Source organism: Pristiophorus japonicus, chromosome 4 (genome assembly GCF_044704955.1).
Source record: "Pristiophorus japonicus isolate sPriJap1 chromosome 4, sPriJap1.hap1, whole genome shotgun sequence".
Lineage (NCBI taxonomy): Eukaryota > Metazoa > Chordata > Chondrichthyes > Pristiophoridae > Pristiophorus > Pristiophorus japonicus.
This window is the reverse complement of record NC_091980.1, coordinates 153,046,466-153,063,516: the sequence shown is the minus strand read 5'-3', so window position 1 is coordinate 153,063,516 and position 17,051 is coordinate 153,046,466. Positions and strand designations below refer to the sequence as shown.

The following is a 17,051-nucleotide window of genomic DNA, read 5'->3' as shown; positions in this document are numbered from 1 at the left end:
TACCAACCAGAACCTCCAGGTCGTAACCCCCTTTTGGCTTCATTGTACACAGAGTCCCTTTTCCCTGTTTCTTATCAATAACCATGACTTCTCCCTCTGCTCCCGTGCCCACTGTGCCCCATAGACAGTGATTCCTCAAGTCTACTAGGATCTGGCGAGCGATGATAAAATCAGCCCCCAAGATCCCTTTTCCCACCTGCTCCCAATTCATCAGGACGCACTTCCATTGTGTTTGGAGTGCTCCTAAACGAACTGCGAGCGGGACTGAGAAAAATCCAGCCTTCTCATTACCTGTGAACCCAACTAGTTGATACGGCACCCCGTTTGATAGAGGTGAGGTTGCGGGGTCCTCCGAATGGACTATCGTGCTGGAAGCACCAGTGTCCAAAAGGTAGGTCCCAATACACCCTCAACCTCCATCTTGACCCAGGGTCGTCCCCAGGGGTCGTATTCTAGTGGGCACAGGTATGCAGGCTGGGTCTGGGCTAGTCACGGCATCTGTACTGGCAGGGTTGCTGGTGCTACCCTGCCTGTTGCCATGGCTACCTTCCCAGTCCCCTCCAGCGCTGTCCTCACTGCAGCTACTATCTCGTCAAGGGATGGTGAGGAGCTCCCTCCACTTCCCCCACTCTGGGCGGCTCTGAAAGAACTTCTCCCCCCATATCTCTTTACTGGGCTCCTGCAATCCCTTTTAAAATGCCCAGCTTTCCCGCACCCGTAGCACACTCCCTCCTTATCAGACGAGCGGCCACCCTCCTGGTGCCATTCTCTTTTGGGAATCGAGTTGGGTTTTACTTCATTTACCCGACCTTTGGAGGTTTTCTCCTCCTCCCCTCCTCCATTCCGTTGGACCAGTGCCAGTTGCCTGACCACTGCTTCCTCGGTGAGGTTGGGGTCCGGGAATCGAACCACAGTTCTGCCCTGGCCTTGAGCCGGGGCAAGCAGTTTGCCACCAGCATCCTCAGCCAGCGGCCAGTCTGTACCGCGGAAAGATTCGCCCGGTCGAGGAGCTCCCGACAGGCTGCGTGGTATACCACCCACAGCCTGTCCGCAAACGCCTGCGGGGTTTCCCCTGCGAGCTGCCTTGTCCTTTCGACCTGTTCGAAAGGACTGCCGTCATCGAAGCCCATAGCCTCAAGGACGGCCCTCTGGACCTCAGTAAATGTATGCTGTCCTCTCCGGCATTCTGCCGGTAGGGCCTGGTACAATTTGCTGTCCAGAGAGAAGAGCAGCAGCTTGGCTGTCTCTTCCTCGTCGCACCCATTAATTTCCCCTGCCTGCATCACCTCCATGAAGTGGATAGATGGGTCCCCGCTGCGAGTAAGTTTGGCCAAATGGGCCACCATGGCCCTGAGCAATTGAACTCCGTGGGGAATAATAAAGTCGCTCTCCAGCGCTCCCTGACCTTGGCCACCTCCCTGTGGAGGACCGTACTTGCGCTGCCTGACCGGGCACATCCGCCCTGGTTCAGGATCTTTCTGCGCTGGTCCCTCTACCTCCGGCTGTCCCACCATACCCGGTGCAGCAGACAGTGCCTGGTCGCCTGATCCAGCCCTTAACTGACCCTCGGCTGGAGCCTCACATCCCTGCTGCCGAGCGGGACACATTGGTCCTGCCCCCAGCCCTGGGTATGCTACTACCTGCGTGCCCCGCCCCTCCTGGTACCCCACCGGACAAACCACCGGTGCCTCAGGAGGTGGTCGGGCGTCTCTTGCCTTTGGATTCTCTTCTACCCCCCAATACTCTCCTTTGTCCCCTGTGGACCCTCCAGGTCCTATCAGGGCGACCATCCCCTTTGCCTGGGATAGAGCGTGGGTGAGAGTTTTAATCCTCTCCTGGCAGGGACCGTGACCTGCAAACTCACTGCTACTGGCCACTTTATAGGCTGCCTGTACGTCTTTTAATTTATTCTCCAGTTCCCAAATTTTCTGGGTGTACCGAGAGTTCTGTTCCCGGAGGGACCCCTCACTACCCTTGGCCTCAGTGACCTGACACTGAAGATAGTCCCGGCTATTTCGGAAGGTCTCCTCCAACTGCTGGTTCCTTTGCAGCTCCCCAGCTAATTCGGTCAGCAGGTTGTCCCCAACCACAGCCCGGATAGCAGAGAGCTCCTCTGATTTCTGAAGACTCAGTTCCAAGTCCTTCACCCACTGGTCGAACTTTCGGACTTGGCGGGTGAAGCAGATAAGCCAGATGGCCTTTTCCACGCTGTGGTTGTGGTCCTTCCCTGCTGTCCACTGAGCAGCAGCATCCACTGGGCGCTCTGCCCGTGTGAGGGCTTGCACCCAAGGTTTGGTGAGGTTCACCTTGCCCAAAATGTATGAGGAAATTCTCTCCTCCATTTTAGTTTCCTCTCTTATCACCTCATCTGTTATATTAACATCTCCTGTTTGCTTATGTCCCTTCGTGGTCGCCATGTTCTGTAAGGGGTTTTCACAGGGTTGTTGTGCCTTGGGTGTCTCTCTCTAGGCTTCTGCCCTCACAGCTTATGCCTGGCCTGTGAGGTACCCTGAGTGCTGCAAGAGCACCCCTGGAGAGACTGTGTCCACAGCTTATGAAGGGGGTTTTGAGACTCGTGCGTCCCCACAGCTTATGCCTAGCCTGTGAGGCACCTGTGAGTGTCAAACACTCCTAACCTCTTCTTCCCTAGCCTGTGACACACAGTTGAGCGTTTTCGAGGCGCTCCTAGCTTCCCTTACACGGTTCTGACATAAGACTCACAATCAGGAGATGTAATACAATAGAACTGAGACAAGGTGATTCCAAGAGGAACTTTAGGCTTCCAATTTATTTGACAAGGTGTAACTCAACAAACAGCAATACACCAACAAAACAATCCCCATAAATCCCACTAAAACGGACCCAACGAAAATATTTACACCAGTTTAGCAGTACAATGCCCAACCTCCCACCTTTCCTGGCCTAACTGAGTTGGGAGTTCTGGGGACCAGAGGTTATACTCACTACTGTGCCTTCCGCAGTCTGGTGGTTTGTTTCTTCTATCTTCGGTGTCTTCGGACACTGGTTTTCCTTCAGTGTCGAGAGGCTTGCTGGTTGTGGTTGTTGGATGACGAGGGCAGGGAAAATCATCACTTCTTTTTTTCACTACGTCAGAAACCCTTTTTTATAGCCAGATTATCCAGTCCGCCTCTCCTGCTGAAGTCGATTCTTCTCATTGGTGGACTTTTTGATTTTGAAAAATGCAGCAGTTTTAGATTGGGGTTTTTTTTTTCCACTGATGTTAACCTACTCAAGGTTTGAGTGGGTGTTGATTGCATTGGCCTCCTGTAGCCATTGTGCTAGTCTGGCCTGAGCCAGATATTTCTATGCCTGATGAAAAAGGTGTTGGAATATGTATGTGGCATTGTTTAAATGCTAATGTTTTCAAGGGGCAAGTTTCGAGGGTGTACAGTTCCCAGACAATTTGATTAGTTCCAATGTCCAAACTGGCCCTTTTGATATTGACCCCACCCCTTTTCTTGCAGACTCAACATACACCTTTTAAAAATCCCAAATTCGATTAAAGTTCATAGTTTCCTCCATGTGCACTTTAGGATTTCAAACTTTCTGGTAGATAGTTCCAAATTAAATTCCCTTTCCTATGAGTACAAACACTGGGGGGGGGGGGGTCTCCATTCATTTGTGTCCCAAAGTTTTCCTTCCATCGGTTTCAATTCACAGCACAGACTGATCCCACAGCCCTTTTTCTTCTGGGTAAAATGAGGGGGTTTTCATCCTCCCCTACAGCCTCCACACACAGATTAGCTCTATGGTCACTAATAGGCCCCACTCTTTAGTTATCCTCTTGCTTTAAATGTATGTATAAAACTTCTTTGGGTTTTCCTTTGTTTTGCAAAAAAAACATGTCATGCTCTCTCTTTGCTTTCCTAATTTCCTTTTTAATCGCACCTCTGTACTTTCTATCCTCCTCTAGAGTTTCTGCAATATTGAGCCCTCGGTATCTGTCATAAACCTCCCTTTTTTTCTTTATCTTACCCTGTATATCCCTTGACATCCAGGAGGCGCCAGATTTTTTAGTCCCACCCTTTTTCTTTAAGGGAACATACTTGCTCTGAGCCCTCAAGATCTCCTCCTTCAATGCCTCCCACTACTCTGACACTGATTTACCATCAAGTAGCTGTTTCCAGTCCACTTTGGCTAAATCACATCTCAGCTCGGTAAAATTGACTTTCCCCCAAATGAGAACTTTTATTCCTGGTCTAACTTTGTCATTTTCCATAACTTATGTATGTAAGCATTACCAATGTGTACGATTTGCCACCAGGAGGCACACCTGTGCGAGACCCAAGGGTCACCTGCGCACCCTGAGCAAGCAGGTATAAAAGGCAGTCTACCATGCTGCCCCTCACTCTGGAGCTCCAATAAAGAGACCAAGGTCACAACAGTTTGAGCTTAAGATATACAGTCTTGTGGAGTTATTCTAAACGTAACAATTGGCGACGAGTAACAGATCATGAACTTTCACGCAGCTATGGCTGCCATTGGTATTCTTGAGAGATTTGTTGAGGGTGATGATTGGGAAGCCTTCGTCTTGACCAGTACTTCGTGGCCAATGAGCTGGAAAAGTCCGAAACCGCGATCAAGCGCAGGGCGATTCTCCTCACCGTTTGCGGGTCCACGATATACGGCCTCACCAAAAATCGACGAAACCAACGGACAAGACATATGAAGAGTTGTGCACGCTGGTTCGGGAACACCTCAAGCCGAAGGAGAACATCTTGATGGCCAGGTATCGCTTTTATATGCACCATCGCTCCAAGGGCCAGGACGTGGCGAGCTATGTCGCCGACCTAAGACGCCTTGCGGGACCGTGCGTATTTGCTGGATTTTTGGGGGAATTGTTGCGGGACTTTTTCGAGGTCATTCTTCGCAAACTGCTGTCTGCCGAATCCCTAGATCTGAGCAAGGCCATCACGATAGCCCAGGCTTTTATGTCCACGAACGATAACACTAAACAGATATCATTGCAGCATCGGAACTCACCGGCAAGTACTGTGCATAAAATAGCGCCTTCAGCAGGCAGAACTGTACATGCCAGGGCCTACACGCCTGCAGAGGCCAGACCTAGGATGACTCAGAGCCCGCCGTGGAGCGTGAATGTGAATCCATTAGCACTATGTTGGTGCTGCGGGGGTAATCATCGAGCCCATCAATGTCGATTCAAGCACTACGTGTGCAAGGGCTGTGGAACAATGGGGCACCTCCAGCGAAAGTGCAGACGTGCTGTGACTCACCACGTGGCAGAGTCGGCAGAAGATGACCGATCCGGCACAGATCACGCTGAACGAGTAAGAGAGGCAACTCAACCCGAGGCTGAAGAAGAAGTGTATGGGATACGCACCTTCACCTCCGATAATGTTAAAAGTCAAAATAAACGTCATTCCAATTTCCATGGAATTGGACACGGGGGCGAGTCAGTCAATTATGAGCCAGAAGGCTTTTGAGTAACTGTGGGGCAACAAGGCACAAAGGCCAAGACTAAGTCCGATCCACACCAAGCTGTGCACTTACACCAAAGAGCTCATACCAGTCATTGGCAGTGCGGCAGTGAAGGTATCGTACGATGGAGCTGTGCATGATTTACCATTATAGATTGTACCAGGCGATGGCCCAACGCTGTTCGGCAAAAGCTGGCTAGGAAAGATCCGATGGAACTGGGATGACATCAAAGCACTGTCTTCGGAGGATGACGCCTCGTGCGCCCAAGTGCTAAACAAATTCCCGTTGTTATTCAAGCCAGGCATCGGCAACTTCACAGGCGCCAAAGTGCAGATCCATCTAGCCCCTGATGCATGACCCGTTCATCACACGGCCCGAGCGGTTCCATACATGATGTGAGAGAAAGTCGAGATTGAGCTGGGCAGACTTCAATGAGAGGGGATCATATCGCCAGTCGAGTTCAACGAGTGGGCCAGTCCAATTATTTCGGTGTTGAAGAGCGATGGGACGGTCAGAATCTGTGGGGACGATAAATAACAATCAACTGAATCTCTTTACAGGACCAGTACCCACTACCCAAAGCGGATGACCTGTTTGCACCGCTAGCAGGGGGAAGTCATTCACCAAGCTGGATCTAACCTCTGCTTACATGACACAGGAGCTGGCTGGATCTTCAAAAAAATTGGCGTGCATCAATACGCACAGAGGACTGTTCATATACCACAGATGCCCCTTTGGGATTCGTTCGGCGGCGGCCATCTTCCAGAGGAACATGGAGAGTCTGCTGAAATCGGTTCCGCGCATCGTGATGTTCCAAGACGACATCTCAATCACTAGCCGCAACACCACCGAACACTTGCACAATCTGGAAGAGGTTCTAAAGTGACTGGACAGAGTGGGACTCAGGTTGAAACGCTCCAAGTGTGTTTTCTTGGTGCCAGAGGTCGAATTTCTGGGGAGAAAGATTGCGGCGGACGGCATCAGACCCACGGACTCCAAGACGGAGGCCATCAAGAATGCACCCAGACCACAGAATGTGACGGAGCTGTATTCGTTCCTGGAACTCCTCAACTATTTTGTTTACTTTCTACCGGGGTTGAGCACTTTGCTGGAACCATTGCATTTATTGCTTCGCAAGGGTGACGACTGGGTTTGGGGTAAATCTCGAGACAGCCTTCAACAAGGCCAGAAACCTGCTATGTTCCAACAAGGTACTTGCATTGTATGACCCATGTAAACATTTAGTATTAGCTTGTGATGCATCATCTTACGGGGTCGGTTGTGTGTTACAGCAAGCCAATGTGTCAGGCAAACTGCAACCGGTTGCATATGCGTCCAGAAGTTTATCTAAGGCTGAAAGAGCCTACAATATGGTTGAGAAAGAAGCATTAGCATGTGTATACAGGGTTAAGAAAATGCACCAATACCTATTTGGGCTCCAGTTCAAGCTCGAAATGACCACAAGCCGCTCATTTCGTTGTTCTCAGAAAGCACAGGTATTAACACCAATGCTTCATCCCGCATCCAAAGATGGGCACTAACATTATCTGTGTATGATTATATAATCCGCCACAGACCAGGCACGGAGAACTATGCGGATGTCCTCAGTCAGCTACCATTGCCCACCACCGGGTTGGAAATGGCGCACCCACAGACTTGCTCCTTGTAATGGATGCTTTTGAGAGCGAGGAGTCACCCGTCACGGCTCGCCAGATCAGGACCTGGACTAGCCAGGACCCGGTGTTATCACTAGTAAAAAGCTGTGTCCTCAATGGGAGCTGGTCGGCAGTCCCAGGGGAAATGCAAGATGAAATTAAGCCGTTCCACCGACGCAAGGACGAAATGTCCATCCATTTGGACTGCCTCCTATGGGTGAATCGTGTATTTGACAAAAAAAGGCAGGGAAATGTTTATACGTGACCTTCACAGTACCCACCCTGGCATAGTCATGATGAAGGCAATCGCCAGGTCGAACGTCTGGTGACCCGGCATTGACTCGGAATTGGAGTTATGCGTACAGCAATGCAACACTTGCTCACAGTTGAGCAATGCACCAAGGGAGGCCCCACTGAGTCTGTGGTCATGGCCCTCCAAACCGTGGTCCAGGGTCCACGTAGATTTCGCTAGCCGCTTTCTAGGAAAGATGTTCCTAGTAGCAGTGGATGCTTACTCTAAATGGATAGAATGTATAATAATGTCATCATGTACATCCACTGCCACCACTGAAAGCCTCCGGGCCATGTTCACCACCCACGGTTTGCCTGACGTCCTTGTTAGTGACAATGGACCATGCTTCACCAGCTCGGAATTCAACGAGTTCACGACCCGCAATGGCATCAAGCATGTCAGGTCTGCACCATTTAAGCCCGCATCCAATGGTCAAGCGGAATGGGCAGTCCAAACCATCAAGCAGAGCTTGAAATTCGTGCCGGACGGTTCCCTGCAGACCCGGCTATTTCGGATTCTGCTCAGCTACCGGACGCGACCCCACTCGCTTACCGGGGTTCCCCCGGCAGAATTGTTAATGAAGAGAGCACTCAAAACCAGGCTCTCCTTAGTCCACCCGGATCTCAATGATCATGTAGAAACCCAGCGTCACTGGCATAACATGTACCACAATCGCACGGCTGTATCATGTGACATTGAGGTTAATGACCCTGTGTTTGTTCTTAATTATGGTCATGGTCCCAAATGGGTTGCTGGCATTGTGTTAGCCAGGGAGGGGAATAGAGTGTTTGTTGTCAAACTTTTGAATGGACAAACGTGAAGAAAGCACTTGGATCAGACCAAACTGTGGTTCCCTGACAACGAAGAACAGTTTGAAGAGGACATTACCATCATTGATCCACCAACACACACCCAACCAGCAATCGACCTCGCGGTCAACCACAAGGATGAACCCACCATGCCCGACAGTCCGATCAGACCAGCCTCACTGTAGTGCAGCAATGATCCGACCGACTCACTCATATCAGGACTTCAACTCAGGCGATCAACCCGGGAACGCAGATCCCCGGATCGCCTCAACTTGTAAATAACTCGTACATAAGACTTTTGTGGGGGGGGGCCGGGGAATGATGTTACCAATAAACATTACCAATGTGTAAGACTTGCCACCAGGGGGCGCACCTGTGGGAGACCCAAGGGTCACCTGCACACCCTGGGCAAGCAGGTATAAAAGGCAGTCTGCTTCCTCACTCTGGAGTTACAATAGAGACCAAGATCACAACAGTTTGAACTTAAGATATAAAGTCTTGTGGAGTTATTCTAAATGTAACAATAACAACCCTAAATCTACATGAATTATGATCACTACCACCAAAATGCTCTCCACTGATACCCCTTCCACTTGCCCAGCTTCATTCCCTAAAACTAAGTCCAGAACAATCCCCTCCCTTGTTGGGCTTGATACACACTGGTTAAAAAAAGTTCTCCTGAATGCATATAAGGAATTCTGCACCCTCTATACCTTTCACGCTAATTCTATCCCAGTTAATATTAGGGTAGTTGAAATCCCCTACTATTACTGCCCTGTAGTTTTTGCACTACTCAGATATTTGCCTACATATTTGCTCTTCTATCTCCCCCTGACTGGAGGTCTATAGTACACTTGGTGTATGTGAGTCTGTGCATATACCTGTACCTTGGTGTGTGTGTGTCTGTTCATATACCTGTACATTGGTGTGTGTCTATACATGTTCTGGTACCTTGGTGTGTGGGTCTGTACATATACCTGTACCTTGGTGTGTGTGTGTCTGTTCATATACCTGTACATTGGTGTGTGTCTATACATGTTCTGGTACCTTGGTTTGTGGGTCTGTACATATACCTGTACCTTTGTGTGTGTGTGTGTCTGTGCATAAATCTGTACCTTGGTGTGTGTGTGTGAGTCTGTGCATATACCTGTACCTTGGTGTGTGTGTGTGTGTGTGTCTGTGCATAAATCTGTACCTTGGTGTGTGTGTGTGTGTGTCTGTGCATAAATCTGTACCTTGGGGTGTGTGTGTGTGTGTGTCTGTGCATAAACCTGTGCCTTGATGTGTGTGTGTGTCTGTGCTTTTACCTGTACGTTGGTGTGTGTGAGTCTGTGCATATACCTGTACCTTGGTGTGTGTGTGTGTGTCTGTGCATAAATCTGTACCTTTGTGTGTGTGTGTGTGTGTGTGAGTCTGTGCATAAACCTGTGCCTTGGTGTGTGTGTGTCTGTGCATTTTCCTGTACCTTGGTGTGTGTGTGTGTGTGTGTCTGTGCATAAATCTGTACCTTGGGGTGTGTGTGTGTGTGTGTGAGAGTCTGTGCATAAACCTGTGCCTTTGTGTGTGTGTGTCTGTGCTTTTACCTGTACGTTGGTGTGTGTGAGTCTGTGCATTTTCCTGTACCTTGGTGTGTGTGTGTGTGTGTGTGTGAATCTGTGCAAATACCTGTACCTTGGTGTGTGTGTGTGCAAATACCTGTACCTTGCAGTGTGTGTGTGCATATACCTGTACCTTGGTGTGTGTGTGTGTGTGTGTGTGTCTGTGCATTTTCCTGTACCTTGGTGTGTGTGTGTGCATATACCTGTACCTTGGGGTGTGTGTGTGTGTGCATATACCTGTACCTTGGTGTGTGTATGTGAGGCACTGCAGTAAATTAATGGAATGTGTTTCCCTAGGCTCAGTGACGGGGCTGAATATCTCTTCTCTGCTCCTTCGGGCAAACTGGTGGAGGTGTGGATCCAGAAGATCAGGAACAATGCAGGTATCTAAGTGTGGCGGGGAGCCATCATTTCATGGGGTACCGGGTCCCGGACCTCTCCGCCTCTCCCGCCTTTAATATGCTCCTTAAAACTTCCCTCTTTGACCAAACCTTTGGTCACCTGACCTAATCTCCTTATGTGGCTTGTGTCATGTATCTTACATTATTATATATAACTGTATCCCAACATGCTATACATGACTGTAATAAGATATGACCTGTAACCACCAGCATACCTTACCACCAGGGGTGCACGTGCAAGAGACAGGTATATAAGGACAGGTCTCAGGCAAGTGCAGCATTCCAGAGCTGTGAAATAAAGGTGCAGGTCCAGAGTGACCTTGACTTCACTACATGCCTCGTGTGAATCTGTACTAAGGGGACAGGACTTTACAGTGGCGACGAGTTACGGGATTACAGAATCCACAGAATGGCGAACAACAGATCAGATGAAAAGTACAATGCTGGAGACAATTGGGAGGACTTTATAGAAAGGCTCCAGCAAAGCTTTGTAACCAAAGACTGGTGAGGCGACGATACGGCAGACAAGAGACGAGCCCATCTCTTGACCAGCTGTGGCTCGAAAACATACACTTTAATGAAGGATCTGTTGGCACCTGAGAAACCAACAAGCAAGTCGTTTGAAGAATTGAGCACACTGGTAAGAGACCACCTGAAGCCAGCGAGCAGCCTACACATAGCCAGACACAGGTTCTACAACTACAGACGCTGTGTGGGCCAGAGCATACCCGACTTCGTGGTGGAACTTCAGAGGTTGGCTAGTTTATGAGAGTTATCTGATGAACTGAGGAGAGAAATTGCTGAGAGACTTTTTCATTAAAGGAATAGGCCACGCAGGCATATTCCGAAAGCTCATAGAGACCAAGAACCTGACCTTAGAGGCAGCAGCACTGGTTGCACAGACATTCTTGGTAGGGGAAGAAGAAACGAGGTTGATTTACAATGCAGGTACGACAACTAACGAAATATCGGAACAAGAAGTTCACAGCACTAAACAAGCTGCTACCCCCACACACAGACAAAACTGGGAGAACAGGCTCTCGACAGCAGGCAGAAGCCATCAAGGGCCACAGGAACAGCCGTTCACACCTCATCAACCCACAATGCGAGCAATCAACTACAAACTGATAGAAGCTCAAGAGAGATCAGCCAGACGCAGCTCATTCTTTGGGAACACTTTGAACAATAGAACAGGTCTGTGCTGGAGGTGTGGGGGTGGGCACTCGTCAAGGGGATGTCGATTTCAGCAGGCTGTTTGCAGAAATTGTGAATATACAGGGCATTTGGCCTGCATGTGCAAAAAAACAGCAGCTCGGCTGGTATACGAATCGGATGGGTCGGAAAGCAGACCAGAAGATGGTGGGGACAGTACCCGGGACACCGATGTACAGCGGGTCAACATGATCAATGGCCGCTGCTCCTACAACAAGACGCCTCCTATAATGATGAGGGTCCTACTCAACAAGATATCTGTCAACATGGAGCTGGATACGGGAGCGAGTCAATCTCTCATGGGCGCTCAACAATTTGAACTGTGGCCGTATAAAAGAGACAGACCAAAACTCACAAGTGTCGACACCAAACTAAGGACCTATACCAAAGAAATCATACCAGTCCTCGGTAGCGCCATGCTCTCTGTCACACACAAAGGGACAATGAACCGACTTCCCCTGTGGATTGTCCCCAGAGACCCCCCAGCACTGCTGGGGAGAAGCTGGCTGGCAAAACTAAACTGGAAATGGGATGATGTCCATGCCATGTCATTAGAGGAACGGACCTCCTGCTCAACAGTTATAAAGCGATTTGACCATCTCTTTCAGCCAGGTGTGGGCACTTTCAAAGGGGCCAAAGTCAAAATCTACATCACACAGGATGCTAGACCGGTCCATCACAAGGCCAGAGATGTACCCTATGTGATGAGCGAAAAGATTGAACACGAACTAGACAGGCTTCTGCGGGAAGGCATTATATCACCTGTGGAATTTAGCGACTGGGCAAGTCCCATCGTCCCAGTCATGAAGCCTGATGGATCCGTACGAATCTGTGGGGACTACACATCTACCATAAACAGAGTCTCCCGACAGGACCAGTACCTGCTGCCCAGAGCAGAGGACTTATTTGCCACATTGGCTGGAGGTAAACTTTTCTCAAAATTAGACCTCACATCTGCGTATATGACGCAAGAATTGACCGAGGAATCCAAGCTACTCGCCACCATCAACACACATCGAGGTCTTTTCATGTACAATCGATGCCCATTCAGCATCAGGTTGGCAGCTGCCATATTCCAGTGCAACATGGAGAGTCTGCTCAAGTCCATCCCGGGGACGGTTGTATTTCAAGACGACATACTTATCACGGGCAGGGATACCGACTCCCATCTCCGTAATTCGGAGGAGGTACTAAAGCGGTTGGATCGGGTAGGCCTACGAGTCAAGAAATCTAAGTGCCTGTTTCTCGCACCCGAGGTTGAATTTTTGGGCAGAAGGATTGCCGCTGATGGAATCCGCCCAACAGAGTCCAAAACAGAAGCAATTCACCTGGCACCCAGGCCCCGGAATGTCTCAGAACTGCGTGCCTTTCTCGGGCTACTCAATTACTTTGAGAACTTTATGCAGAACTTAAGCACGCTGCTGGAGCCTCTCCACGTGCTACTCAGGAAGGGGTGAGATTGGTTTTGGGGGGACGCCCAGGAACGTGCCTTCAATAAGGCATGCAACCTTCTGTGTTCCAACAGTGTTTTGACTTTCTTTGATCCAGGTAAAAAGCTAGTTCTCACATGTGATGCGTCAGCGTATGGGGTCGGGTGCATTTTGCAACATGTCAATACTGCGGGAAAATTACAACCCATAGCTTATGCCTCCAGGTCACTTTCGCGGGCGGAGCGCGGGTACGGAATGGTAAAGAAGGAGACGCTCGCGTGCGTGTACGGTGTCAAAAAGATGCACCAATACCTTTTCGGGGCCAAGTTCGCGTTAGAAACCGATCACAAGCCCCTCACGTCCCTCCTATCCGAGAGCAAGGCAATAAACGCCAACGCCTCGGCGCGAATTCAACGGTGGGCACTCATGCTGGTGTCCTACGACTACACAATAAGGCACAGACAACTGTGCCGACGCGCTCAGCAGGCTACCCCTGGCGACCACGGAAGGGTCTGACGAACAGGACTGTGAGATAGTCATGGCAATCAATGCCTTTGAGTCCACAGGTTCGCCCATGACGGCTCGTCAAATCAGAGCCTGGATGGCCAGCAACCCCACGTTATCCTTAGTAAAAAGATGTGTCCTAACCGGTGACTGGGCAGAGGCTCGCAATGCCTGCCCCGAGGAATTAAAACCCTTTCACAGGCGCATGCATGAGCTATCACTACAAGCAGACTGCCTGATGTGGGGCAGCCGAGTAGTCATGCCTCTGCGAGGCAGGGAGGCATTTGTCCGTGAGCTCCACCGCGAGCACCCAGGGATCGTTCTCATGAAGGCCATAGCCAGATCCCACGTTTGGTGGCCTGGTATTGATACAGACTTGGAGCTCTGCGTCCGAAGGTGCACTATTTGTGCCCAACTCAGCAATGTCCCCAGGGAGGCTCCACTGAGCCCCTGGCCCTGGCCTACCAAGCCGTGGTCGCGGGTGCACGTAGACTATGCGGGCCCATTCATGGGCAAAATGTTCCTCGTAGTTGTAGATGCATTTTCAAAGTGGATCGAATGCACCATTTTAAACTCGAGCACAACCTCCACCACTGTGGAGAGCCTCGCAACCATGTTTGCAACGCACGGAATCCCTGACATATTGGTCAGTGACAATGGTCCATGCTTCACCAGTGCAGAATTCCAAGACTTTATAATTGACCACGGCATAAATCACGTCAAGACGGCACCGTTCAAGCCGGCCTCCAACGGCCAGGCGGAGAGAGCAGTGCAAATCATTAAACAAGGCATGCTTAAAATCCAAGGTCCCACGCTGCAGGGTCGCCTGTCGCGACTGCTGCTGGCATACAGATCTCGTCCGCACTCACTGACTGGGATCCCCCCCGCGCAACTGTTGATGAAAAGGACTTTAAAAACAAGGCTCTCATTAATCCTCCCAGACATGCACGAAATCGTTGAGGCAAAGCGCCGTAAGCTGACTGAGCACCATGACAGAAATTCGAGGGGGCGATGGAATGAGATAGGGGACAAAGTGTTTGTACTAAACTATGGCAGGGGTCCCAAATGGCTTGCAGGGATAGTAACGGGCAAGGAAGGAAACAGGCAACTGGTAGTACAAATGGACAATGGCAAAACCTGCCGAAGGCATGTAGACCAAGTCAAAAGCAGATTTACCAACAACACTGCGGAACCAGAGGCAGACTACAATGTGGAACTCGCACCACACCTGGTGGACAGACAGAGGGAACAACCTGAGGAAAGGGCAATCTCAACAGACAGCCCAGGCGAGTCAACAACAATCACACCAATCAAAACAGACAGCCCAGGCGAGATACCAGCAACCACACCCAAAGAAAAACAGATACCAAGGCAAACAACTGAACCACAACTCAGACGCTCCACGCGAGAGCGTAGACCACCTGAGAGACTGAACCTATAAAGACAATAAGACCTTGGGGGAGGGTGATGTCATGTATCTTACATTATTATATATAACTGTATCCTAACATGCTATACATGACTGTAATAAGATATGACCTGTAACCACCAGCATACCTTACCACCAGGGGTGCACTTGCAAGAGACAGGTATATAAGGACAGGTCTCAGGCAAGTGCAGCATTCCAGAGCTGTGAAATAAAAGGTGCAGATCCAGAGTGACCTTGACTTCACTACATGCCTCGTGTGAATCTGTACTGAGGGAACAGGACTTTACAGCTTGGTGTTTGATTACTGTCCTGTGAAGCTCTTTGTGATGTATTATATCAGTGCAAGTTCTTGTGTGTAGGGGTCTCGCAGTTGCACATTTCACGGTGATAGAAGACAACAGCCATTTGTGACTATTTAGCTCCTTGAAAATATTTCAAAGTGTTTCACAGAGGTGAAAATATGCTGACACCTAGGATGGTGGGAGAGGGAGAGAGAGCTAGCAACCAGAGGTAGGTATATAGGAGCTATTTGAAAGAATGGAGGAACTAGCGGGGGAGGGGGGGGATCGGTTTTAGCCCCATTTTTAGGTTCCATGGCAAAAGCCAATTGCAGGGTGCAGCTATACAATGCAGGATCTTGAACTTGATACGTTGCTGGTATTGGCATGGGCCTACTGAAAATGGCTTCTCGGGTCTTCTTCTTGGGTGCCTCACTGGGATAAGCAGGCACAGCTGCAGACGGTTTCTTGGTCTCCTGGCAGCCTCCGTCCAGTCTTCCTGGCCCCTGAAATCAGCCTCGCATGAGGGGGATCATGGTAATGGCAGAGTATGGTGATGGTTCTGATGGTGAAGTTGGGCAGCCCAGGGAGGCGGAGCTCAGGGCTGTGGTTATCATAGAATCATAGACATTTACAGCACGGAAGGAGGCCATTTCAGCCCATCGTGTCTGCGCTGGCCGACCAAGAGCTACCCAGCCTAATCCCACCTTCCAGCTCTTGGTCCGTAGCCCTGCAGGTTACGGCACTTCAAGTGCACATCCAAGTACTTTTTAAATGTGGTGAGGGTTTCTGCCTCTACCACCCTTTCAGGCAGAGTTTTCCAGACCCCCACCACCCTCTGGGTGAAGAAATTTCCCCTCAAATCCTCCGACCAATTACTTTAAATCTATGCCCCCTGGTTGTTGACCCCTCTGCTAAGGGAAATAGGTCCTTCCTATTAACTGTATCTAGGCCCCTCATAATTTTATACACCTCAATAAGGTCTCCCCTCAGCCTCCTCTATTCCAAAGAAAACAACCCCAGCCTATCCAATCTTTCCTCATGGCTAAGATTCTACAGTCCAGGCAACATCCTCGTAAATCTCTGTTCCCTTTCCAGTGCAGTCACATCCTTCCTGTAATGCGGTGACCAGAACTGCACGCAGTACTCCAGCTGTGACCTAACTAGTGTTTTATACAGTTCTAGCACAACCTACTTGCTCTTGTATTCTGTGTCTCAGCTAATAAAGGCAAGTATTCCGTTTGCCTTCTTAACCATCTTATCTACCTGGCCTGCTACCTTCAGGGATCTGTGGACCTGCACTCCAAGGTCCTTTTGTTCATCTGCACTTCTTTTTTTCTGTAAAGCCCTGTACTTTGGGGTATGTAGGCAGACGATGTGGCTGTGTGTTTTCTGTGAGGATACAGATGAATGGATTGGCCACATGTAGTACAGGTATCTGTGGCATGGACATACCTGTCCTGGCCTGGCTACGGGAATGTGCAGAGGGCAGTGACGAGCTCCTTCAGGATTCACAGGCTCTGCAAGCACCGTATCTTTTGTCGATTGTCTGCCTGTACACCTGGATGGTGGTCTAAAGGGCAGACCCTATATATCTGGCATGCTGCCTCCTCTTCAAAACCTGCCCAGCTGCTGCCCGTTTACACAGCACACAATGAAAGATACCCGGGACATTTGGCAGAGACAGCTAATGGAGTGCAGCTTTAAGAAGCTGACAAGTTGCCATCTGACAAGAGCTAAACAGCAAATGAGGATTAAAAGAGGTGCAGAAATCTCCAGCACGGTCACAGCAGTGGGGCACATTTAAGCGAGAGACTCGGTGTAAGAGAAGGGGCCCCCCTCCCAGCACTTAGTCTGGGGCAGTTTGGGACCTCCAGCTCTGTGGCCCAGCCTGATGAGCACATTTTTCAATCACTTACTATGCCCAGAACACACACCACACTAAAGCTGAGGGCGGAGGGGGCATGGAGGGCAGATATATTC

The 17,051-nt window shown here is 49.9% G+C and overlaps 1 protein-coding gene across 1 annotated transcript in view; it reads left to right on the top strand.

The window, feature by feature from the left end:
* sptbn5 (spectrin, beta, non-erythrocytic 5) overlaps positions 1–17,051 on the top strand; it is a 635,480-nt gene that overhangs the window by 604,783 nt on the left and 13,646 nt on the right. The window contains exon 68 of the mRNA XM_070878655.1: positions 10,112–10,197. Coding sequence (XP_070734756.1) covers positions 10,112–10,197 — 86 coding nt within the window. The remainder of the gene's footprint in view (positions 1–10,111; positions 10,198–17,051) is intronic.